The sequence below is a fragment of the Mus caroli genome, chromosome 6 (assembly GCF_900094665.2).
Source record: "Mus caroli chromosome 6, CAROLI_EIJ_v1.1, whole genome shotgun sequence".
Taxonomy (NCBI): Eukaryota; Metazoa; Chordata; class Mammalia; order Rodentia; family Muridae; genus Mus; species Mus caroli.
Genome location: NC_034575.1, coordinates 13,589,781 through 13,616,110, shown reverse-complemented (window position 1 = coordinate 13,616,110; position 26,330 = coordinate 13,589,781). Strand labels below are relative to the sequence as shown.

General features: G+C 42.5%; 1 protein-coding gene across 1 annotated transcript in view; it reads left to right on the top strand.

Moving 5' to 3' along the window:
• Positions 1-25,097, top strand: part of Wnt2 (Wnt family member 2) — a 41,512-nt gene extending 16,415 nt beyond the window's left edge. Inside the window, exons 4-5 of the mRNA XM_021164957.1 lie at positions 6,457-6,721; positions 24,293-25,097. Of these exons, the coding sequence (XP_021020616.1) occupies positions 6,457-6,721; positions 24,293-24,522 (495 nt within the window). The 3' untranslated portion in view covers positions 24,523-25,097. The remainder of the gene's footprint in view (positions 1-6,456; positions 6,722-24,292) is intronic.
• The last annotated feature ends 1,233 nt before the right edge of the window (positions 25,098-26,330 follow it).

Genomic DNA, 26,330 nt, shown 5'->3' with positions numbered 1-26,330 from the left:
CTACAAGTCTAGGTTGGAAAGAGTCTGATGACTGTCAGTGAGGGCTAATGGGAAAAAATTCCTAAGGTGTGATAGCTCAGAACACCAAGAACATGGGAAGGACTTGAGAAGTTTTTAAATAAAAATAAAAATAAAGTGAAATAAAAGCCAACCCCCTCCCACCAAAAAACATATTAAAAGAATCAGTGAGATGCCACAGTTCCCATCTGCAACACTGGAAGCTAAAAGCCTGCAGGGCTACATCTTCAAACTTGAGAGAAAATTATTTCCAATCCAGAATTCTATACCCAGCCAAGCTATTAATCAAATGTGAAGGCTGAAGTAAGACCTTTTAGACATGCAAGAATTCAGAAAATGCATCCTCTGTGCACCTTAAAGGAGTTAAGAATGTGCTATAAGCAGAAAGAGAGAATGATTGGACCAAAAAAAACCGTGGCATCTAGGAGTGTGTGCTTAGAGTAGGAGGACAAGATGCTAGATCTCAGGTATGACGTTAGTCCTTCAATCCAAGGACATCCTTCATGACAGAAAGCTGTGGCATTAGATAACATAATAAAATTCAATGCTGAGACATCACTGCACTTGACTGTAAGGTTAATAGTAGTTAACAATACTATTATCTCTGATCTTATACAGCCAATTGATTGCTGGATTGTCTGTGGATATTCAAATCCTAGATGCTTAAACTCCTGACATTAAATAGTATAATATTTGCACATCACATAAATATATACAGATATCATTCAATTAGCTTTGTTATATCGCTTGACAATTTAGATGACCCATGGTTGTCTTGCCATATTGCTTAGGGAATAATGGTCAGAGAAAGACTGTACATGTTCAACATGGACACAAACATAGACCTAATTAAACACAAGAACAAGACATGCATGAACAATGCTCAAACACTGAGTGATGGAAAGAGTCTGAAGATGTATGAGCTGACAGAGGCTGTAGCCAACCTACACAGCACTTCGTCTGGGTGAACTCAGCTAGTGTTCACATATACAAACCCAAGTTTTAACCTGAGCAATTGTCTGAAGTGTTTTTTTCCTGCTAATTTTTTTAATCCACACTTGGTTGAAGCGCTAGATATAAAGGGCCAAGAAGTATTATTGTTTTCCAATTTTAGAATAAGCATCTAGATATAGTATGGAAGACTTAACTATAAGTTATAAACTATTGGTCCTCTGGTTTGGTTATTCAACCTTGTACCACCCAAATCAAATGTCAGTAGTTCCTCCATCACTAGCTGTGCATGAGAGGCCCCCATCTCTTTACCCAGTGTGTCTGAAGACCTCAGGGTATCCCACCATTCATTCCACTCACGTGTGTGGCCTACTGAAACCCACGGGTGTTGGATTTGGGCCTCACACCATTGGGCACAACCATCTGTCGTTCTCCCCAAAGCAGCCAAAGCAAAGATTATTACTTGTGGAGATTCCCCCAGCCCCCAGTGATTCAGACACCCTAGAAACACAGAGTGGGAAACAACTGTAATTAGATAACTAGATTTCCCTGTCCATAGAAATGCAGTGCCCGCCCCCACCACAGACATTCCTTGATGCTCTGCCCCTGACAGGCCCCCAGACTGCTGTAGTGGAGCAGGAGCCTCTTAGCCTCTCTCCTGCAGTCCCGGGACACCATCCATGCTCAGCACAGGCTTCGAATAAGAATTACCTGAAGAACTGTAAGTCCTGTCAGGGCCTGGGCCCCGTGCCTGCCCCACCCCCTCAAGGTTCTGATTTCCTCAGCCTGGGAAGGGGCTGCAAATGATCCCCAGGTGAATTTAATGTGCAGCCAGAAACAAGAACCACTCTCTGCTCTCCAGTTGCCAGGGAACAATCCTCGGATTCCTGAAACTTTACTACACAGAGTAGATGGAGTCTTCCTTTCTCTTGCCAGACTCTGCATTTCCTCAGACCACAGCCGGATTGTAAAAGAACATTTTCCCCTCCTCCTCTGTGTGGACACGTATGCAGAGCTTTAAAAAAAAAAGTGGCAGAAACGCTATATAGTCTTCTGCATTTTGTTTGCGTCCTGTGACTTGCTTTCATGCCTAAGACCTGCCTCATCATTAAAGAGCCACAAAATACCAACATTCACCAGGTTCCAGAATTTGCATATTCATTTTCCCACTCATGTTATCTGGGTCTCTTCTCATAGTTTGCTATTGCTAATATTATAAAGTGAATTTTGGATTACTCCTAAGAAGCAGAGGTGGGAGAGGGGATAGTGTGTATAATTCAATGTTTCAGGAAGACCCGAATGTGATTTAGGATTCTGTACATCTGCTTAGGAAGACCACAGACCTGGGAACTCTGCCTCTATCTAGCCGATGACTACAAATTGTTCTGGCCACACTGGGCCTTGGTTTTCAGAACTGTGGAATGGGAGTACTAACTTTCTATGCTTAATTGTGATATGTATATGATAATAGGTGTAAACCACCATGGGTGGAGCCTGGCTAAGTCTGGTTAAGTTCTCGGTAAATGGTTGCTGTGCTTAATAAGGTGATTGTAGGACTACAGGAGTTATTCAGTTGGTAAAGTGCCTGCACAGAGCTCAGAGTTCAATGCCCAGGACCCGAGAAAGAACTGGGTGTGCTGGCCTACACCTGTAACCCTGAGGAAACATGAGATTGGAAGCTCATTCTTGGCTCCATGGTGAATTAGGGGCCAGCCTGGACTACATAAAACACTATCTTAAGAAAAATGGTTTTATAACAGCGAGGTATTGGAACACAAGCTCTTCACAGTGTGGCCCCATGCTTTCCTCTCACTGAAAATAGAACTCAGCAGAACTTCGAAGTATAGATCTCCTTCCTTGGACTTCTCTGCTTGAGTTGGGCTGTTTTGTTTTGTTTTGTTTTCATGGTTAAGGGCTTGGTTTTAAAGTCTATAAATCCTGCAAATAGACACAGAGGTAGCTCCTCAGTGCAAATGTTGAGCATGCTGTATATTAACTGGAGTGGAGGTGTGGTTCAAAGCTAGCGTAGCAGTAAATATTATTTAGGGGTTTCTACATCACCTTAAATCATATAGTTCCCAAATAAAAGACACAAAGCTTTATATTTCTCATATTCCAGAAAAGCACTACAGCTGGGTAGGTATTAACCCTCTATGCTATTTTCTCTACTTCCCTGTCAATAACCCATCACTCGCCATGTTCTGCCTGGGCTGTTCCTACTGCATCAGGCCAGGCCTCATGGCCATGTGATCAATCTACCCCAAGGCCACTTCCTACATTTTCCTCCTCTCTCCTCTTCCTCCTGGTGGTCCCTGCCTCAGACCCCTGGCCTGGGAACCAAAGCCCCACCTACGTCTCCTCTGCCCAGCTTCAGGCTGTAGGCATCTTTATTAACCAATCACAGATCACTTGGGGGTCAAAGCTTATACAACAAAAGCTGGTATAGGTGACGTGAGCATCTGCTCCTCTTGGAGCCCTGATTTTAGCATTGAATACAAGCAGCATCAGAGGATCCCACTGCAGCTAGTAAAAGAGTGAGCTGTCAGCTGAGGTCTGTCATTAATCCACAACCAAGAACTAACCAAGTACAAACTTTGGTACTTTCAAGTGCCAGGGGCAACCCCTACTTCCAGAGAAGGGGGCCTAAATAATTGAGGAGAGCTTACTGTCTTGGATCACAAGAGGTCTGAATGTTGGGCAAGTCCCAGTTTGGCTTATTGAGCAACTCCACAACAGTCTTCAGGACCCAGGGCCTCACGTCCATCAAGACTGTGTGTGCAGCTTCATATACGTTCCTACAGCAGCTCTCCTGTCATTCGTGTCATACCGTTAAAAAAAAAAATCACCCAGAGACAGAGAAAAAGCATTTCCCCTCCTACCTCTTTAAAGAGTGAAAGAGACTTCCTTCTAAGTCCAACACCCATCTATCCTCGAATCCCATTGATACAAATTGAACCATCACTTTCTAAAGGCTAAGAAAAGTCAGTGTGTTAGCAGTAAAATGCCCATTCATGATTTAGGACACTGCGGGATCAGACTGGTCCTGGCAAGCTCTGGAGCACACAGCTTCCCAATTCCTGAATAAAGTAGGTAGTCATTAAGGGAGGAAAAGTGTCTACACAGATCAACAACAGCATCTGGCCCTGCCACCGGGCTCCTAAGAATTGCTTAGGTATATTTTTAAGATCCAAACTTAATATGCACATCTTCCCACTAATCATATAAAAATATCAGCTTTGAAGTTTGTCACCTGGAAACTTAGCATAACAAAGGCAGGGCAATGATGTCTCCTGTTATTTTTAGATCTAGGAGTGCGGCTTACAAGTGAATAGCCTGACTACAAGAGGATTTCAGGAGGAACAGAAAGAGCTTGGCATGAAGGGGGCTGTGCGTGCATGAGTGATGTTATCAGATCTGAGAGAAGCTTTTCAATAAACTCAGAGAGCCTAGAAAATATCCCTGAGTTTGTTTGCAGCAAAGTGTACAACTGGATGGTCCAGTGAACCTAATAACCAACACCAAGAATATAAAAGGCATTAGAAAAAGGGTGATTCCAGAGAGAAAATTCTCATTATGATGTCTTTTACAGATGTAGGTCCCCATAATGTGGAAAATGCAGTCCTTTATCTTGACCTTCCATACTGGCTCATAATACGAAGGACTGACCCCAGCTATACCGGGACACATTCTACTGCGCCTCTGCCTGGCAGAGTGGGGCACACCGCATAGAGGTCAATGCTCCACGTTGGAAGACAGCAATCAAGCCACATAACCAAACAACGTAGGGCTATTGTGATACCTTGCCTGGAAGTGTTGTTCTCTTACCCCTGAGTGCTTTTGACAAATGTCCAGGCTAATGAATAAATTGAGGCTGACTCCTGGAATGAAAATCCTTTCTGTTCATCCAAGTCTACCATTTCTTGGTCAGGTAGCAAGCCTGTACAAGAAACAAAGTCACGTCAAGCGTTAGGGCAAAAGACCATGGTGAGGTCTTTAGGGAGAGGCGGCTGGAAACTCTGTGTACCTGTGAGAGGCAGTGTGTGGTGGTTGAGACTTGCGCTCCAAGCAGCATAGTTTCAGCTACCTTTCAGTCTGCCACCTCTAAACTTCATGTGGCATCGATATACCAGAACCTCAGGAGAATGCAGAGCATAGTTGAAACTCCCACTTTCAATTGCTTAGAAAGAGAAATTCTGAGAATTTTGCTCAGATTGCACTTTGGAGAATATCATCAAGGGACTCACCGTTCCTTTTGCCTACGCACATCCCCCAGATACCCTCGAATTTGGGGATTCAGAGTGATTGGCAGGCAAGCTCCACTCTGCTACTTCTGAATGAGGACCAAATCTAGGGATTGGTGAATCCCCAGGGCTTCTGGTCTCCTAAACAGGCCTTCTTGGCATCTTTGAGTTTGAATTTCCAATATTCACAACCCATTAGCACCAGTATCCTATTAAGAGACCTTCAGATATTGTTAAAAAATAAAACTTTGAAAAACAATGAATGAAAGATGAAACAAAAACTTAGCAGAAAAAAAAACAAAACAAAACGGGTCAGTTCTTGGAATATGAATCCCATGAAACAGAGAACCGGGGTAGGATCTTCACCAGGAACATGGTATGAGGAGGCATTTTCAAGTCTGTAGTTGTTGATTCAGGAGATTTTAGCATCTCCTGAATTTGCGTTTAGCCATTCTGCATCTATCCCGGAAGCTCAGGCATATTGTACTGTCTCCATGAGCCCTGGTTGGCCATCTATACAATGGGAAGGACTATAGCTTAAGGTTTTCCTGCAGATCTTAAATATGTTGAGGGGTGATGAGGCAAGGCAGAAAGAACTCACTGAGTCTCTGCAAATGGTACCACATGGCAACTCATCCCAACTCCAAAGCAGAAATTGATTTGGATAGTTCTGTGGTCTACCTGCCCTTCCTGAGACTGCAACCCTCATACCCACCAGAGCTCAGTGTCAGGAGCCTGCCAAGACAGGCTTGTCCCAATTTCTTTTGCTTCCTAGCAAGAGACAGCATGAGCACAGCTGGACCATCTAAGCTGCATCACTTGGCCAGAGCTGTGGGATAACCTTGAATTTAGGGTCAGTCTCAGTGCAATATGGTTTATCACTAGCTGTGTTCTTTAGACAAGAGCATTACTATCTCTAGGATTCCCTCTTCCTCCTCCTAAGGTTAAATGGTAGCGTAGGTCTGCAGTTCATAAGGCCATTGAGAGAGGGTGCACTCTGCAACCCTATGTGCCCGATATCTGGCAAGCTTTCCATATGTAGCCACTTAATTTCCAATTGCTGGGTCACTGAAAGATGAGTAATTGCTTTATCAATCTGGTGTCCAGCAAATGGCAAGTGACATTCTAGGACCCCAGGATCCAGCCTTCTCAGAGCTACGTCTCTATAGCGCTGAGGTAGGGAAACGCATCCCTGGGTCCCGTACTTAGGCTGCCAGACTGAGCTTGCCTCTGTCTCTTCCTGCAGGCTGTAAAGCGCTTCTTGAAACAAGAATGCAAGTGTCATGGTGTGAGTGGCTCGTGTACTCTGAGGACATGCTGGCTGGCCATGGCTGACTTCAGGAAAACAGGCGACTATCTCTGGAGGAAGTACAATGGGGCCATCCAGGTAGTCATGAACCAGGATGGCACTGGCTTCACTGTAGCCAATAAGAGGTTCAAGAAGCCAACGAAAAATGACCTCGTGTATTTTGAGAATTCTCCAGACTACTGTATCAGGGACCGAGAGGCAGGTAAGTTAAGAGAATTCCTTCGGACAGCAATGTGCTACAACCTAATTGGATGCCTATATTTTTTAGCAGGCCATTTTGTGTAATTGCAGATGCCTGTCCTTGGGTTCCAGGATTGTGCTCTGTCTAATTCACATTGAGACTGCACAGAAAATTCATGCAAGAAGGTTGATAGTGTGCAGATTCTGAAGAAACATGAACTAACAGGAACGTATGTGGCAAAAAGTCAAAATCTGCAGATCAGCAGAATTCTTGCTTGCACAGAATTCTAGCTAAGGGGATAGATAAGCGTTCTATGTACTTGCCCAGTGTCTTCCCTGTGATCCTAGGCTGAGCAGGGTACAGTTCTGTAATAACCTTCGCCCATGACAAATCCTCTAACTATGGCTCTGAAATGACCCCAGGGCTTGAATTTAACCCTTTCTGAAGCCTGCTCTATTTCACAATCCCTTGCTCTGTTCAATATGGCTACAATTGTCAAACCCTTTTTTGGTCTCTTATTAAACTATTTTTAAACTATTTAAAACAGCAAGAATTCATCCCCACTTTTTAGCCATAGGTGTGTTTTAGCCATAGGGAGTAGATTTAAGAGAGGCCTCATTTATTAAAGCCACACCCTTCCTTCCCAAATAACACTTTCTCCACCTTGTACTCCAAGAGACTTTCTTCCAGCCCGAACATACCAGCTGTCCTCACCTGTCTACTTTTATAGACATTTGCGCTCTGCCTCTTACCCTCAAGGACAGTGTTAGGCTGCAAAGACTCCTCTGCAAAGACTCTAGCCAACTAAGCATCACTGAGAGGGTCTCGGTGGACGGGGTTAAGGGTAGCCACAGTCCTCTTTGGCTCAAGTTATGTGCATAGTGGGAAGCAATGTCATTTACTATCGGAAAAAAATACCCTTCATTTGAGATTCTGTTTGTTTTCCATTGTGAAATAATTGCAAAAGAGCCAGTAAAACAGTACAGATGCAGCCAGCTGCTAAAGCTAGATTAACTGATAGGCAAGATGATCAGGAAGTGTCCCAAGCAGCCTGGAGCCCTTTTCTTGCCCTTGAGTTGTTGAAGTGCCTTTGTCGTTTGATGAGTTAGCTGTCTGCAGCCTGTGAGCATGTTTGTACACGCGGCATATGAATTCAAGACTGTTGAGCCTAAGGACCTGAAGCTGTGCCCCTCTACATTCTTGCCATGCTTTGTGACTGCTACCAAGTTATCCTACCTGTCAGACAACAGGCTCGATGAAACCTGTTGCTTGGACATAAATCAACCCAGTGGACTGTGTCCCCTCGTTTCTTAATTAGCTGGGCATGGGAATCACCTTGATCATTTTAGGTCCTAGAAATAGACACTCATATGCTGAGCACTGTCCTAAGACCTTTGCATATCTACCCACTCTTGTTGAATCTATGAAGCAGCCCTAAGACATCAGGACATTGTAAATTTTTACCTGGGGAAAATGACACAAAATAATGGATTCTCCTTAATGATCACCACCAACAAAACTCTCATCCTAGCTTACAAGATCAGATGAACAGCCCTGGATCTCACTGTCCACATTGGACATCATGTATGGAAGGAGATGCATGTCTGACCACGTTTGGCTTAAACTTTGGCCCACAACTACTTCACCTATTCCCTAAGCATGATGGTGAAAAGACTGTAAGATCCAAACTTCATACCAGAGCTAGAAAATGTGCTGTCTGTCCAACAAGGGTTCTGTGGTTCTTTGATTTGAAATAATTTATGGAGTAAGGGAAATAGTCCTACCTGATTAATATTTTCTTCCAGAGAACTAAAGTCCATACTTTCTTGTCATAGGAAGTGGTTTCCGAATGCAATCAGGGGCAGAATCCCTGCTGCCCATTTAAGCTATTGAATTGATTATTCTTACATACTTAATTCTTCTCTCTCTCTCTCTCTCTCTCTCTCTCTCTCTCTCTCTCTCTCTCTGTGTGTGTGTGTGTGTGTGTGTGTGTGTGTGTGTGTGTGTGTGAAGTGCATGTGAGTGTTGGTACCTGCCAGAGGCCAGAAATGTCATATCCCCTGGAGCCAGAGTTACAGGTAGTTGTGAATCATTTAGCATGCATGCTGGGTTCCATAGCTGGATCCCCTGCGAGAGCAGTAGGCACTATTAAAAGCTAAAAGCCTGAAACTCTGCCCCTTAATCATATGGACATAGATACATATACAATGCCCACTGCACACCATGTCTTGGTCTGCACACTCCCACCATCTCTCAGCCATATGCAATGCCCACTGCACACCATGGTTCAGTGTATGTGCCTCGCCAGCTCTCAGCCTCCTGCTTTGTAGGAGTGGAAACTGAAGCTCGTGGAGGCTAAGAACTTTTCAGGATTGTCTGTCTGTCTGTCTTTTCCATCATTTTATTCTGCCTCTAGCAGTCCTATAGCACAAGAGCACACAGTTAAAGGACTAGCTTCCATAGTTAGATAAATAATTTAATCTCTTATTTCTACACTTTCTTAGAAATATTTTGACTTATCTAATTTAAAATTAGGTCAATATTTTGGTCCTGTTCAAATAGAGCCTGGTCTTTCAAGTACACAGTTCCAATAACAGATCACATTTCCAATACATTTACCAGATTGTTTGAAATTTTCTGAAATAAATTGAAACGATGCCATTTATAGCTGTGTTTGAGAACATGCCAAAGTCACCCATGTGACCTGCAATGTTTCTTTTGTAATTTTGGTAACTACATGTGATTGTTTTCATAAAAATAAGACTCAAATGCCTTATATGACATAGGTTATTAAGAGAATATTTCTGATAGCTAATATTTGGATTATGCAAATAGTCACAGGTGTGAGGTGTAGCGACATTTGCTTCACCTACACACTGGTTGAATTTTGCCCTTTGACATGTGACTGACGGCTGTCTTCAGTTGGGCGTCTCCCTGACTGGGATAACCTTCTTGGTGTGTGCCTACTAAAGTTGGTCTGCACCACACTGAACATTTCTGGGTAGGGAATCTTCCTGGAGCAGCCTCTAGCCTGTTTGTGGAGATAGAGAGATGTGAAAGATAATTCTGAGACCCATGGGAATGAAGGCTTCCTGCATCTAACTCACAGAGGGCACAGGAATCTCCCTTTGTGAAACAAGGGTATTAGGACTTTCAGTCTACACAAAGGATGCAGCCAGCATGAGTCTACAACAGAATGAACACACACTGTGCTACAATAATCCTATGGACTAGACAAGCTCCAAGGTAGACCAAAACTTTGTAGCCACATTTAAGTCAGGACATGCACTCCTCTTGGTTGTTTCTTTGTCTTTGTTTTCTTTATTCAAATTCATAACCATTCTTCCCTATATTTAATCTTCCCTTTCTAAATAATTGATTTTGAGTCATGAACACTAATGTTCAATTTCCTGGGCACCTTCTCCCTGAGAGAACTACAAGAGTAAGAGTGGAGATCAGGTAGGGCATTGGTGGATGGGGGGGGGGGTGAGTGGTGTTTGAACTGCTTGGTTATGCTGTTCTGTCTCCCTGCATCTTGTTCAGATTAACAGAGCACAGGACTCTTCAGGAGTGTATTCCAGCTGGGTTTGTGCACTGCATCTACAGGTCTACTTCATTATTCTCCATAATTCTCCATTCTTCCTCAGAGACCTGCTGGGTCAGAATCAGGAGATCCTCATACTTTTCAAACTTAAGAATAAAGTTTAGAAAAATCAATGATTTGGTGGTCCATGGTCCTGGTTTACTCCTATTATCAGAGAAGAGGATATCCAAGTCTCTGATCCTTAGAAGGGTGAAAAGTGTTCTTATTTGTAGAGCTCTGAATAGATATCACTAAAAAAATACCCCCTGTCTTGGTTCATGTGGCATAAAGCACTTTTTTTTCCACATGTAGAAACTCCACTGCAAGTATCTTGTTTAAATGATTACAACCATTAAGACTTCTGCTGCAATTTGCTTGACATCTTGGTTATCAAGTCATCCTCTTCCATGACATAATGATACCACAATGAGTCAATTTTGATGAGAACCACAGAGTGGCCAACTTGAGTGATTCTGGTGAGGACAGATCTCACTCAGTAGAGATGCTGGGAGCATTGGTTGAGTTCCTGACAGGTCAGGTCTGTTCTACATCCCTTACATGTATCTAACTTTTGGAGCAATTCCCCTCATTTTCAGATCAATAAAATAAAATCCCAAAGTTTTGTAATTTGCCCAAGATTTCATTGCCTGGAACTAGTTAACACGTAAAATGAATAGATAAAAATCAAAACAAAAATCCATATTTTTCTCACCATACTACTTTCCTCAGATTTGGATTCTGTGGAAAGTGTGTGTGTGTGCAATTTCTATAATAAAGATACAGTATGAAGATATGGGACTTTAATTTGAGGGTGCCCACAAAGCTGAGAGTTTAAATCTGATCACAATTAAACAGCTACATTTAGAGTATGTTCAAGCCCTTTGTGTTTAGAAGCTTTCCAAGATTTTTTTTTCTTTGTTTTTTTCCTTTTGTGTACTGTGGGTGTGTGAATGTGTACATTCCTGTGCACGCTCAGAAGAAATTGTCTTCTTTATACCCACAAGGCAGGATCTCTTCTTACTGAACATAAAGCTTGCCATTTTGACTAGCTTGACTGGCCAGAGAGCTTCCCAGATCCACTCGTTTCTGCCTCCCAACACTATGATCACAGGTACACACAAGCCATGTCTGGCTTTTACCTGAATGCTGGGGATTTGAACTCAGCTTCCCCTGTTTGCACTGCAAGCAGTCTTTTGCACTACGCCATCTTCCTAGCCCATCGCATCATTATTTTTAAAGGAATACTTTTAATTGTTCCTAATAAATGATGAGGAAAAATATCTTGAAGAAGAAATTGTGGAAACAATAACTAAACACGTCCCCTTGTTTCTCTTCTGAAGAAGACAAGTATTTTCTGATGATCAACTAAAAACACCTCCATTTGCAGCACATTTTGCCAGGATACTAATAGCACATTTTGCTGGGGTACTAGCAACTGCAAGAGGTTGGGCATGTGATATTTTGCAGGCCAGAGTGGAGGCCACGTCTTAAGAGAGGGACTTTCCGAGATGAGCCCTGGTGACTTCAGAGCTATCTAGTCTGGTGATTACCCCCAGGCATCTGTAAATCAAAGCAACCCTTCAGTTAAAGATAGGTCCATGTGTAATGAAGGAATGAGGCCTTCCTCTGCAGAGGAGGTGTCTGCACCTAATCACAGACCACTTTCAAAGGCAATGATGTAAAACCCTGACCTGGGCTAGAGGTCATTCCGAGGTCTCTTCTCCAACCAGAGGAAACAAGTAAGCCTCCACCTCTTCCCCAGTCAAGTTCAAAACAAATGGAACTCTTAGGTAACATGTTGTTCACTAGGAACCCAAAGCTCAATAGGCAGCTGTTCCTGGTGGCAGTATTTGTGCCTTCTTTTATGAACTATAGTTGGCAAAGAATTCCTTGAAGTCTGTGGCAATCCAGCTCCTAAAATCATTGTGTTCAGAGACTCATAGTCTAGATAAGTCTTGTGTTGTGGCCTGGCTTGTAGACACTCATGAATACTGACTATATCCTGGGTGTTATTAAAAACAAGGAAATACGATTTTTTTGAATATTCCAAAATACATTTTTATTGCAATTATTTTTTTCTTTTTTTATTAGGTATTTTCTTCATTTACATTTCCAATGTTTTCCCCAAAGTCCCCCATGCCCCCCCCCCCCCCCATTCCCCCCCCCCCCCACTTTCCCCCCACCCCCCACTCCCACTTTTTGGCTCTGGCATTCCCCTGTACTGAGGCATATAAAGTTTGCAAGACCAATGGGCCTCTCTTTCCACTGATGGCCAACTAGGACATCTTCTGATACATATGCAGCTAGAGACAAGAGCTCTGGGATACTGGTTAGTTCATATTGTTGTTCCACCTATAGGGTTGCAGACCCCTTTAGCTCCTTGAGTACTTTCTCTAGCTCCTCCTTTGGGGGCCCTGTGATCCATCCAATAGCTGACTGTGAGCATCTACTTCTGTGTTTGCTAGGAAATAAGATTTTAACCAATGGGTGAACTCTATCTAAATACTGCTATTGTGCAGCCCATACCAAGACATTTTAACTCCTTCATTTCTTTACTGAAAAAAATATTATTGAGATTGTGCTATGTGCACATAAACTGTGTCAGTGCACAGGCAAGAAGGTGGAGTTGCTTGGTCCTTGTCCTCAAGGCTTCGTCCACCATGTGATCGTAATAGGTAGTCCAGGCTGCAGCCAGGCAACGTTACACAATCTAGGTGACATGGAACACTCAGTCTCAGATGGGTGAGAAATACTGTGTCTTAGGCCCTGATCCTTGCTCCATTGCTATGTACAAGGACTTCTTACTGTAGTCCTTACTTTGACAAGATAAAGAAGTCATTCATTGGTTTATTCTCTGACACTTACAGAAATTAATGAATGACTGTCTAACAGGTACAAGGAGAGCCAAAATGAGGCTGTATTGATATGTTCTAGTGAAGCTTCTAACCCGCCATTTTCACAGAAAATTGTTAATTACACTCTAGTAAACAATCTTTTACAATTTGTAATCTTACAGCTTTCTACAATATCTTTAGCCATTCTCTTGCCTCATCCTGAATTTAACCCCCTGCCTAAATGATTCATTTAGATTTCTCACACTATCTTCACTGGCTTTGTTCAGAGTTGAATTGATTTGTCCCACTCAAAACTTATTTTCCTCTAAAGAAAATGGAACTACCATTGATGACTGCGGTGACCAGGTCATCAATATGCAAGCCAATTGTCATTCTCCCTTCTTATGTGGCATGTCACCCACATCAGGACCTAGGAAACATATAGGGGTCCTGTCTGCTTCTCTATGTTTATTGCTGCCCCAGGGGCCTAAGACTCCATTTATACACTGTGCAGTGTTTAATTCTTAGTTACCTCTCTGTCCCACCAGGCTCCGCTGGAAATCATGTGTTGGTAGGAACACCCTCTTACTTATATCCCCAATATCCATCCAGCAAATAAATGTGGCAAATTGAGCTGAAAGGCAAGCTGTAAACCACATAGAATATTGATCATCTGGTAGCTTAATTCTATAGATTTATAACTCAAAGATAGCTTGGTCTCCTTGCAGAGAATTACAAAGCATGTTTTTTTTGTTTTTGTTTTTGTTGGTTGGTTTGTTTTTTCAATGGTTATAGTGCACAACCTGCAAAATTTTTCCCATTTAAGCTTGAGTGTTAAATAGAACTTTTGCATTAATAGTTATCTCCCAAGGGTCGTGATTATGTTATGTTGCTTGTTGATCCTTTCTCTGTGCAAACGAAAAAATGCCAAATTAACCCAGCAACAGACTGCGTCTCTGGATTTCATTGCTCAGGATACTCAGCCCTCTTACTCATCATTTGCTGCTGGTTACCTCCTCTGATTCCATTGATAACTAAAGCAACATGCTGTTTTGCTTTAATCCAATGGAGTTTAGTGTGTGTGTGTGTGTGCGCGTGCGTGTGTGTGTAATACATATTATATTTTAGTATATTATAACCTAGTGCAGTTATTCTACAAATATGCTATCTTTCAAAAAATATAAATATAAACAGTACTAAAATGCTAAACTGGCATTGGCAATCAGAATGAATGTAAAACTCAGTAAACAAATTTTAAGTCATTTTCTATATCCAATTATTTGACTTCATTTGAACCATTAACAACAAATTAATTATCAAACAGGTGTGTTGTCTTTTCTGTGGGGGGTGTAGGTGGGAGAAACCTATATTATATATAGCATTTCTAATTGCTATATTAATTGTTTAAGACCAAGTGCTTTTTAAAAGTACATTAAAATAATAAAATTAATTATTTTCTTTTAGCCTTCCCAGTGAAATCCACTTTAAACGATAAATCCCTTCTTTTAACTAATGGAAATTTTACATTGTTAGGGAGCTGTCAAGCCTGCATTGTGGAACGGGCATCTTACAGACTGCAGATTGTTCTCCACTGCTGTTTCTACTGATTGGGTGATCATGGAGAAATTTAGTGCTCAGCTTCTCTTAATGTATGTTTTACCTTGTAGTCGCCAAGGTTCTGATTTAGCACTGCATACAGTGCTCATTTGACTCGAGTTTGTAGTTCAGAGCCTTCACCTGATGCCACAAACTCACTTAAGTTATCAATATGAATTCTACCATTTCAATATAAGCTATGCTCTGATATGGTACCACATATATATAATATCAACTCTCCACTTGATCTTAGCCAAAAGGCCGAGAAGCGATAATATCAACTCTCTAAGAGACTTCAAAGTCAGCTGGGGCTACATATAAGGCCATACCATAAAAAAAAGAGAGAAAAAGAAAAAAGAAAAAGATCCCAAACTAAATGTATGAAATTTAACAAAATAAGAATGTGCCCCATTTCTTGCATGCACTCTCTGAACACTAAGTGAACCATTTAAAGAGGGGCAAGCCTAAGTGCTGAGCAGTATACCTGCTCTGGGTGTGCGCCTGCACACTTGCACACGCTTCTTTGAAAGGTATGCTCTCGACAGACAATGGGAAGGCTGTTCTAGGTTTTTAAGAAATTGCTCTTAATCTAATATTTAATGAAAAAGCAAACATGCCCTGGCATCCGATTACTATGCGGTGTACAGAGGAAAGACGAAGACCTAACCTCTGTCCCAAAGAAGGTGGGATCTAACATTCTGATATATGGATCCAGTTTGAAGAAATACTTTCTAGATAGGCCTTTGATAGGTCAACGGAACTTGTGAAGACTGGCTGTGCTCCGTGGATGGTGTTAATGAAGGCTTGAATCTTGAAACTGTGAGACGATTATGCTTAGGATGAGAGGACAGCTTATAGATGGAGGTGACTCTTCAAAAGAACACCAGGAATTTGCTTAGTTCAGTAGGGAAGAGATAACCCATTTGGAGAGTACGGGGGTTCGGAGGAGTTCAGGCAAGAAGAGGCGAGGTAGGTATAGGGGTGAGGAGGGAGAGAATAGGAAATAACGTTGACCAGGGCAGCTAGATCAGGAATGGAGAGTCTCTCGCAATCTGGCCACAACAGTGTTAATTCCCTTGTAGCATTTGCAAGCTTAACAGGACCTGGCTGTCCTGTGCCAGTCAAACCTTTGAGCTAGAAAAATGAATAAAAATGAGTAAAATCATCTGAACTAAGTAGATACTGCCTTTCCTAAGTAGCATTAGCCTTGCAATCCTTCTTGTGAGGACGGGGGAAGGCCTGCAAGTAGATGAATGTGCGGTCTCTAACATTTGCTCTGTAACATTCTTTTGTTCCCTCAATAAATCTGTGTCATTAATGACAACGTGTAAGTCAAGCAGAGGAGAAACAGCCTATTGGATGACAGGCTTAAGTGAATCTTGCTTTATGCCCTAATGGTCAACATATGGACCTCTATCGGCCTGAGTGGCAGGAATCTGAAGATACAGGCAAAGGGAGAGAGGGAAGAGGGGGAGGGAGAGAGGAAGGGGGAGGGGAGGGGAAGGGGGAGAGGGAGAGGAAAGGGGGTGAGCAGCGCCCTTCCTCCAGGTTCCAGAGGTATGGGTCTGGGAACTATTAGCCAAAGCCCTCTGTTCCTCCTCTGCTGTCAGGAAGATGCATGTTGGTGGAGACAGAAATGTTTTTACACTGAGAACCCTGACTCCATTATTAATTTTATAGCTCTGGGGATGGGATGCTTGGTTCTGTAAGTTCCCTTGATATTGCCCCACCAAATATGATATGTGGTTCCAAACACATGCGATTTAGAAACTTCCATTCTTTGCTTCTTTTCCCATGCATATGTGAGTTCTTACTGTGAGCTGGGATGGGAATATAATGTAGGGGAAGAAAAAAAAGGTTCCTTTAGCCAGAAGCAGCATCTTACACCTTCCCATGATATATGCCCTCCCTGTCTGCAGAGACTGCCTGCTTATTGATGGACATAGAGGTTGGGCAGCCAATCTGAACCACTGTTTGGGATAAAGATGACAGGAAATCTGGAGTCTGAACCCATAGTGTTCTACATCATGGGACTGAGCACTGTCACCAGGCTGGCAACACATCTGGGCACACTTCACAACCAAAGCAAAAGAACATGTGAGCCACATACATCAAAGCAAAACAAGAGAATGGCATGAAGTTGCATGACTTTTTAAAATAAGTGTGTTAGTGAAAAAGCACCCAAGTATATGTTTGACCTTAGAAGATGACAATTTGGGAGGCCTAAGTAAGACGACCATTAGCTGAACCTATTTTTCAGATGTTTAGTTGTTATTTTTAAACTACTATCTATGCTGACTGAGAGCTTGAGTTTGGATCTACAGAACTGATGTAAAAACCAGATATGGTAGTGATTGTATCTGTTAGCACACTGGAAGCTCAGGGGTCATCCAGACTAAGATAGTGAGGAAGTCCACAAGTGTGACCTTGTTTCAAACAAGGTAGAAGGCAAGGCCCAACATCCAAGGCTGTCCTCTGACCTCTGCGCATACTGCACTTGCACTCTGTCTCATACAGTCACACACATACACACGTAACCCATACATTGGTTTTGTTTTGTTTTGTTCCCTTTTTTGCCATTTTTATTAGATATTTTCTTTATTTAAATTCAAATTTTATCCCCTTTCCTCATTTCCCTCCTGAGGCCCCCCATCCCACCCCCCTCCCCCCTGCTCACTAACCTACCCCCTCCTACTTCCCTGTCCTGGCATTCCCCTATATTGGTGCATAGAGCCTTCACAATGCCAAGGGCCTCTCCTCTCATTGATGTCCCACAAGGCCATCCTCTGCTACATATGTGGCTGAAACCTTGAGTCCCTCCTTATGTACTCTGGTTGGTGGTTTAGTCCCTGGGAGCTCTGGAGGTACTTGATGGTTCATATTGTTGTTCCTCCTATGGGGCTGCAAACCCCTTCAGTTCCTTTCAGGGTCCTTTCTCTAGCTCCTCCATTGGGGACCCTGTGCTCAGTCCAATGGATGGTTGTGAGCCTCCACTTGTAACATACATTGGTTTTAATACATAATTGTTTAATACATAATATGTTTTAAATACATAATTGTTTTTAAGAGAGAATATCAGTTTATGGGAAACCTAGCCTAGTACACCATGTTAACCAGCCCTTTTTATTTTCTCACAAAACCTTAAGTGAGAACATCATGAATTTCTGAAAAAAAATATGTGCCCCCAGTCCCTCTAAAGGCTATGAATCAGATTTGTTGTAAGTTCTTTGGAGGAGGTAGGGATGGGGTGTGAAGTATTGAGGATCAAACCTATGGCCTCATCTGTGCTAGGCAAGTATTGCAACACTGAGCTACATCCCCACATTTGGGTTTGGGGATATTGTCTCACTATCTAGATCAGGCTACCCTAGATCTCATGATCTTCCTGCTTCAGTCTCCCTAATGCTGGGATTTTAGATGTTTTCACCTACATGCATCTTATAAGTTTGTATGATTAAAAAAATTAAGGGACAGAGCAGGAAAGAGAATTTATTGTTTATTATTATTTATTATTTATTTTTAAGTATAATTCATGCTCTGTTCTAAGGGTACCCACCATTTGCTATCTGTGTAATTCTGAGCAAGTTACTGCCCCTCCATGACCTCTGTTTCCCCCATTTAAAGATCAATCATGGTAACAATATCTGTCTCATAAGTTTGTGGGAATTCATTCATTCATCACAGGGTCTAAACTATATAAATGTTCTATAAATTTTATATCTCTGGTTATGAACAAAAATGGAGAAGAGATATAAAACATAATATGGAAGGTAAAGAGAGAAAAAAAGAGACTAAATTGATTTTTAAAAAAAAAGAAGAGGAGAAAATATGAATAATCCTCACCACTGTTCAGTTTTGATCATGTGAAGCCTGCCCTAAGACTTAAGGTGAGAAAGTTTAACTGAGTTCCTCTCATGGGCTCTGCAATGGACCAAGCAGGAGTGAGTGACTCATTAATTACCCTATTGGTACTTAGGCCAAGCATATGTAAAACTAAGAAAGGAGACAGATGATAAAATCCAGCAAGCCACTTAATGAACACACATGCACACGTGTGGATACATAAACTTCATTCTAGTCTTTAATTCTAAACATAGTGGTGCCACTCTGATTTAGAAATATTGGTGGTAGGTCGTTATCATAGCACAGTTCCACTGCTCTGAGTCTTAACAAGCACTCTATGATTCCATTAAAGGGAAGCAACAGTGGCCAGTTTCACAGAGCCTGCACTCAGCTCCACACTCCACTTTAGTGGCACAGGTGCCTAAACTGCCCTTCTGCCCTCCAGTCTAGAATTACATCTAATTAGAGCTTTATTCCAAAGAGGGAGCAATTTGTAGACCTCCCCTAGGCATCCTCATCCTCTCCTACTTCATAGAATGCTCTGTGCCTCCCTGTTGGCCCATTCCCTATACCCTAGTACCTCAGGGGGGCCATTACAGCTGTAGGCTATGACCTCACCACTGTTCTTATAGCAGTGGCCCTCAGTCTTCAAAAGCTCCCTTTTATCTTCCTTCTTCTTGGCTTCATTAAGCCCCGTTTGGAAAGCAGTGGTGAGTGGCATGTTTGCCTGTCTTCTGTTTTTGAGCATTTTATAGTGGAACAATGAACTGATATACTTTTTTTTAAATTCCACTAGAGATTAAAGTCAAGGTCTTGTACATGCTAGGCAACACTCAACCAGTAAGCTCTCATCCTCGGCTCTCTTTTTTCACAGTTTACTTTAAGACAAGGTCTTCCTAAGTTGTTCAGGCCGGCCTTTAACTTATTCCATGGCCCAGGGGTAACTAGATTCAGTATCATTCTATCCCAGTCTTAGGCTACCAGGTCTGGCTCTGAAACCATATTTAGATGAAAAATTTCCAATGGCCATTGCCTTTTCCTGCCTTTTCTCCCTGAGTTTGGATGGTGTGGATTCAATTTGACAGCCAATACTTGGTTCAGAGGAAGTCCTTCCTGCCCAGTTCTGCATTTGAGAAACAATTAGATGTCCTTAGGCTTCATTCAGGTCAGTGGGAAAAGGCCACTAGGTTTTTTATATAGGCCCCACAGCCTGATTCAGAAACAAGACAGGTCACTACCCCATACCAGCCTTCTCAGATTGTCAGCCCAGGAGGAAGACAAAGAATTCAGATGTGTCACAGTATTGACAGAGTTTGACAGCTATGGTTTGGTGAGATGAAGAATGTTTATTGGTATGCAAGACTTAAAGACAAAACACAAAACATTATAAAACGAATCACCCCTGGAGTGCTGCGGTCTCACTCACAGACTTTTAGCCTCAGTTTCTACCTCCTGAAAAAGATGACCAAGCCCATGACCCCCATTTCACCTTGTTTCCTGAATCCCACGGTATCTTTAGTGAACATTTCCCTAGTCACAGCAAACTCAATATGCTAACAACTAAACTCATTGGTACTTAAAGTCTTCCCCTCCCAGGCATTTCTCTCCTTGGGGAATTACTAGTACCAATATGACTGCTTAGACCTGAAATCCCCTCTGGACCCTTCTTGTCCCCTTCCCATTCATCTATCACTCACCATATCTACTGGCCCTGTCTCTTCAACTAACTTCTCTTTCTCACCATCAATGTCTTAATCCAGGCCATCTTGCATCTGGATCCCAGTTCTGGATGGGCCTCTAACTTATCTCTGTGCCCTTATTTTGACTTGCTTCAATCTATTCAATCTCCACACATGGCTCTGCCTTCACAAACACAAATTAAACCATATTCCTCTTTGCATGGAGACCTTCAGTGGAAATCTGTTGCTCACATAGTAAAATGTAAACCCCTGCCCTGCTATCTAAAGCCGTTAACAATGCAGCTTTTACTAACATCTTCAGCCTCAGCTCTTTTGCTCTCCCCTTTGACCACTGACCACTGAATCACAGCAATGTGGAATGCCTTTCTGCCCCTCGAATAAAGCTCTTAGCTTGTGTGGCCTCCTCATCACTTCTGTCTTCCTCATTTTCTCCCTACTATCATACATAACATGCGTGGGAAAGTTCAAATAACCCTAGCTGCATTCACTATAACCATAATATAGGGAGTTTTCTCAATTAAACACATCTATACAACTTGTGCTCAATTTATAATATGAAAGAGGCTTGGTATTCTAGATGCTTCCTCATATACTTTGGTCCCCCCCCATAAGAAATATCACCACCCCAACTTCAAATATCCATGACTAGTTTATCCCAGTTCTATTCTCTGTCTAAATAAAGACTAGGAAAGCCTGTGTCATATTGATGTGTAATGATTAGCCCAAATACTTAAGGCCTGAAATGATCTTGAAGTCCTAGCTTTATCTATCTCAGTCCCCACAGCTGTCTTAAGTCTCCTTCACCATCATGCTCCTTGAGGACTTGACCGTCTCCCACACAGCCTTTCCTTCCACTCTCCCTTTAACCTATAGCATTATTCCAAGTGTATTCTTCTGTCCTAACTGTGGAGCCAAATGAACATGTTTTGGTCATTTTCTACATGACCCCTCCACCTCTATCCATACTTCAATAGATAGCCAAATGCTGATGGCATAGCCTCTGAGGCCTCTCAGCCATTGTCCTTCTGTCTTTCCTCATGGACTCTTGCCTAGATGCTTCTCGGAGCACACATTTGGCCTCCTTTCTCTCAGTCATTCTAACAGACTTAGGTATGTTTTTCTTGGATTAAAATCTACACTGGTTTTTCACCCGCCATAGACTAAGATCAAAGCTCTGCCAAGGCAAAGGATTCTTGAACCTGTTGTTCCAGTCTTCTTTTCTAAGATTTTGTAGAGTACACACCCTATTCTTCAGTCATACTGAATCTGTACTTTCATAACCTGTCTGAAGCATTTCTGCTAGGAGCTCCTTGTGCCTAGAAATGTCTTGCATCCTGTTATTTCCCTAAACATCAACTCATCCTCTGCATTGTCTCCCTAGTGCCACCTTCTTGTTAAAGCCATGCAGTTGAGGATGCTTTACCTGGTCCCCTTCCCTAACACTAATATTCATACTAAGAAATATCATTATGATAATAATTCAAGCCCCTCAGGACGGCATCTTTATTTTGCTCACTGATAATTAGGTCTCAATAAACATTTGCTAAATAATGAATGGATGGTTAACATGTGTTGAGCACTTATTATGATAGACACTTAGACATCTAATTTTATCCCATCCTTGCTATGAAAGAATGAGCTGATTTTATGCTAGCTTTGAAAGAGGGGAAGGGGACACTTACATAACTTGCCACAACCATACAGTTGACACATGCCAACACTACAAGCAGACCCTTGATTGCCTATACCCTAAACCTTGGCTTTACAGTCTGAGCTTTGTCTGCCATGATACCCTGAATATGATTCTATTGTGGTTTCCAGTAGGTCATTAGCAGATGAGATAATGATCTGGAGGCTGCAGTAGTGTCTGCACACACATCTATCTCTTCACTACATTACACCTCTGCTCAGTGTCTTAGTCACTATATTTTCCCTGCCTCCCAAACCCCAAGTAGCCAACACAGCATCTTATACATATTTATGTCTGCTAAATGTCTATCAGATGAAATAATGGGTGTGATGTTAAAAGGCAGCATTTGGCAGTGTGCATTCCTTTTGCACAATCGGTGAATTTTTTTAGGGGACTGTCCTGATGGTCACCCTGAATCCAGGCCCAGCTGCTCCCTCTTCTAACCCTTTGCTTCTTCAGCATGATGTAGGCTCAGGGCCATCCTGGCTGACCCACCCTCCACCCCGACCCGGCCCTCTGCCATCCTTCCTGTCCTCAGGAAACTCCTCTGCCTGTCTTCCTGCTTTCCGCAGCTGATCACGCACAGCAAGTCTGGCCCACACTCTGCTTTTCTTGACCTCATCATACCCTGCCTGAACCCTGCTGTTTCCCTGCTCATTCTGCACAGGCAGAGCAGCATGACACTCACACAGATAATTTCCACACAGAACAGAGAGTGATAAACAGTGTCACAAGGTATAAGTGAAAAAACTCAATTCATTATCTTTTTCTCCCTGTACTTATTTTTCTTCTGCGTGTTTGCCAGTTATGTAGCATTGTGGGTTGTAATAGAAATAGGAACCTCTAGTAAGCTAAAAGGGGCAGTTAATAGAAGGATAGCAAGCTTTAGCTGGGGTTGTAGCTCATTGGCAGACTGCTTGCCTCATATACCCAAGAGACTGTGTTCAAACCACTTTATAGGAAAAATGCTAGCATCTCTAGGTCCTCCAAGGTCAGTGTGTGGCCAGGCCTCCAGAAGAGATGGAAACAGAACCAAATAATAGTCTAACTTGACAGGATTCCTTTTCCTGATGTGCTTTATTCATATCTTCCTGTGGCTCTCTGCCTATCCACAGAGCTCAGCCTAGAGTCAAGGAGCTGGGGGCTACTGAGTTTATGTATGGCAACATTCTCCTAGGAATTCTACCTTACTGAACTGGGATGACTCAGGTACCTATCCTGAGCCAATGAAAAGGGTGATGGCGGGGGAGGGTATGGGGGACTTTTGGGATAGCATTGGAAATGTAATTGAGGAAAATACATAATAAAAAAAATATTTAAAAAAATTTTTTTAAAAAAAGAAGAGGGTGATGGCAAAAACCATGGCAACCAATGGCTCATCTTGAAAGATCATTGAAAAAAAAAAAAAGTCATTGCCAGCTGAAGGAAACTCTCTGAAATTGTCAGGTACTCTTGATTATCCCAGGGACAAAGTAAATAAAAGGTTTTATTATATTCTTTGTACGTCTTATTTCTTTGTTTAAGATAGAGGATCATGATATGTCCTGGAGTACTCTGGAACACAGTATGTATACCAGGTTGGTCATAAATTTTGCAGTGACTTTGGACATTATATATGTGAGCCACCACACCCACCTCTGTCTTTGAAATTCCTTTTTAAGAAACAGGACTCCATTTAGCAAATGTAACATTGATTAACTAATGTGACATTGATATAAGGCTACATTTGTTCTTTGAAGGGTAGGATTTATGGCCTCAAATAGGTAGTTCACACACTTCCTGTAGTGATAGGCAAAGCCAGGCGATGCCCTCCCTCCTCAAAGCCTCACATGAATGAGACCCGTTCCCCAGCAGGTACAGTTTGGGTTCTCTGTCCACTAAGTGTAAGCAGGTCTAGGGAAATGGGCTCTTCTCCTTTTCAAGGTTCAATACTTCCTACGCTTGGAGAAAGCTGGCCTTGGCCACAGCTTCCTTTTTGTGATTTGAAGTTAAAAGAGGAAGAACCCGGATAAGTCCTTTTTACTTTCTTATCTAGCCATGCTCACCCAATAGCCCTTCGATGTAAGGCCCACTAATGGCAATATGGAAAGTCAATGCAGGTAAAAGTAAGAGCTTTAGATTCAGATTACTAAGGAAAAGCCAAAGGATCTTGTCCACTTTTTCTAGCCGATACCTTCTGGACACCTCTCAGCTGCAACACAGGGGCCTATAGAACACAGATTCAGAAAGCTAGGAGGAAGTTGGGCTAGGCTCTGTTCACCAGGATGAATCTCATGACTCTTCTGTCAAGGCTTATTGTGCACTGCCCAGATGTTTCTAGTGACATCTCTCTGGCTTGTCTTCCAGGCTCCCTGGGTACAGCAGGTCGTGTGTGCAACTTGACTTCCCGAGGCATGGACAGCTGCGAAGTTATGTGTTGTGGGAGAGGCTATGACACATCCCATGTCACCCGGATGACCAAGTGTGAGTGTAAATTCCACTGGTGCTGTGCCGTGCGCTGTCAGGACTGCCTGGAGGCCCTGGACGTGCACACATGCAAGGCCCCCAAGAGTGCCGACTGGGCGACTCCTACATGACCTCAGCAGAGGTCATATTCGCCTTTTCTTCCCTCAAGGACTCCAATTACATCTTCAAAGACACTGGACCTCTGGGTTGTTTTCAGGGGGCTCTTTCTTAAGGCATGAAGCCTTCATCTCAACAGAAACCCCTTTTCTCCTCTCTGGGGGCGCCAGGACCGGGAACCACCTGCTGCACATAAGTACACCCTATTCTGTCTATCTTGGGCATTCTGATGTCACCTCTTTTCCTGCTGATTTCTTTTTGGAAATGGCATGACAGGCTGTTAGAGGAGGAGGGTCATGGCCCCCCACCACTGTCACCTGGACATTTCCTTTTTCCTCTTTGGCTTCGGGGAGAAACATCACATAGCGAAGGAGCTTCCTCTGTGTCTTCCCAGATTCTAACAGTCCAGAAAGTCTGTGCTTCCCTGGGGCTCAGGGTAGGGATGGAAAGCAGAATCAGCTGACACCAAAATTTCCTCGGATTTAAAAAAAAAAACTAAGCAAGGGCTTTAACTAAGTGATAGCTGTTGATAGCATCCTTGGTGACTGTCTAGAGAAAGATGGCTTCCAATAAACATCAGGTTAAAACATGTATGTTTTCAAAGAATTTATTGGATATTTATTGGATATTGGATATAATAGGGTGAGAATGTTTGTCCTTTCAGACTGTGTTATTTTGAACTTTCCTGTCAGCCAACACCTTAGAAAGTGATTGCTATTCCTCACTGTCCCATCAGTTTAAGGATTCTTAAGAGATGAGACTTCTCAGTGTGCTCTGGAGAGAATCTGAAAAGGGAATGGATGATCTAGCAATATTATTTAACTACTGGGTAAATATGGTTTAAAAAATAATAATAACTTTGTGAGTGGAATATCATAAATGTGCTTGTATGGCAAAAAAAAGGAAAGGAAAGGAAAGGAAAGGAAAGGAAAGGAAAGGAAAGGAAAGGAAAGGAAAGGAAAGGAAAGGAAAGGAAAGGAAAGGAAAGGAAGCAGTAAAATCCCAGTGAAATTTTTGACTAAGACTACTTTGCGCATGCCCATTTTGAGGACCAGTATACTGCTGACAGAGAGCTCTTCAGAGCCTGGGACCCACTCTCCCATACTCAGAATCCCATGAAAGTTATGTTGTATGTTGAAGAACATTGGCCAGGATTCACCAACCTTAAGGCCTGACAGTCCTGTGTTTGTTTAATGCTTGCAAGATGTGAGAAATGCAGCCTAGAGTAAGATAGCACAGGACGAATCCTTTAAAGCTGGTAACAGGACTGTATCATATTACACGCAGTCTGTAACTTGGAGACCATATTTAAACAATACAGCTGTAGTTACAGGAATATCAATGTGGAAATAGGGGTTGACTTCTGCCAGAAGAGGACATTCAGAGAAAATGGAGTGGCCACAGGCCCCAATTTATGCTTTTGGTGTTAGATGAAAGAAAATGAAGTTGATAAGTCTACTTCTCTTCAGACTGCACAATCTGGTTCTTCTTCTATATATAAATTCTTCGTAGAGCTGTCGTAGCTAATAGGATGTCTTCCAGTATACAGTCAGCATCAACTGGTACTTTCTTGATATCTCATACTTGGTCTTCATTTTTCCATCCTTGTACAAATCACTCAGCCTAAAGCTCATGGACAGCAAATGGCTGGTGTTCTTGTCAGAGCTGATATTAGCTTCTCACCCATCTCAAAATGACTGAACCCAAGTCTGTCCTCCTCTCCTCCCTTTCTTCCCTCCCCTTCTAGTGACAGGGGTCAAACCAGGGTCTTGTCCTTGCCAGGCGAGTGCTTCTGCCCCTGAGCCACATCTCCATCTGTTCT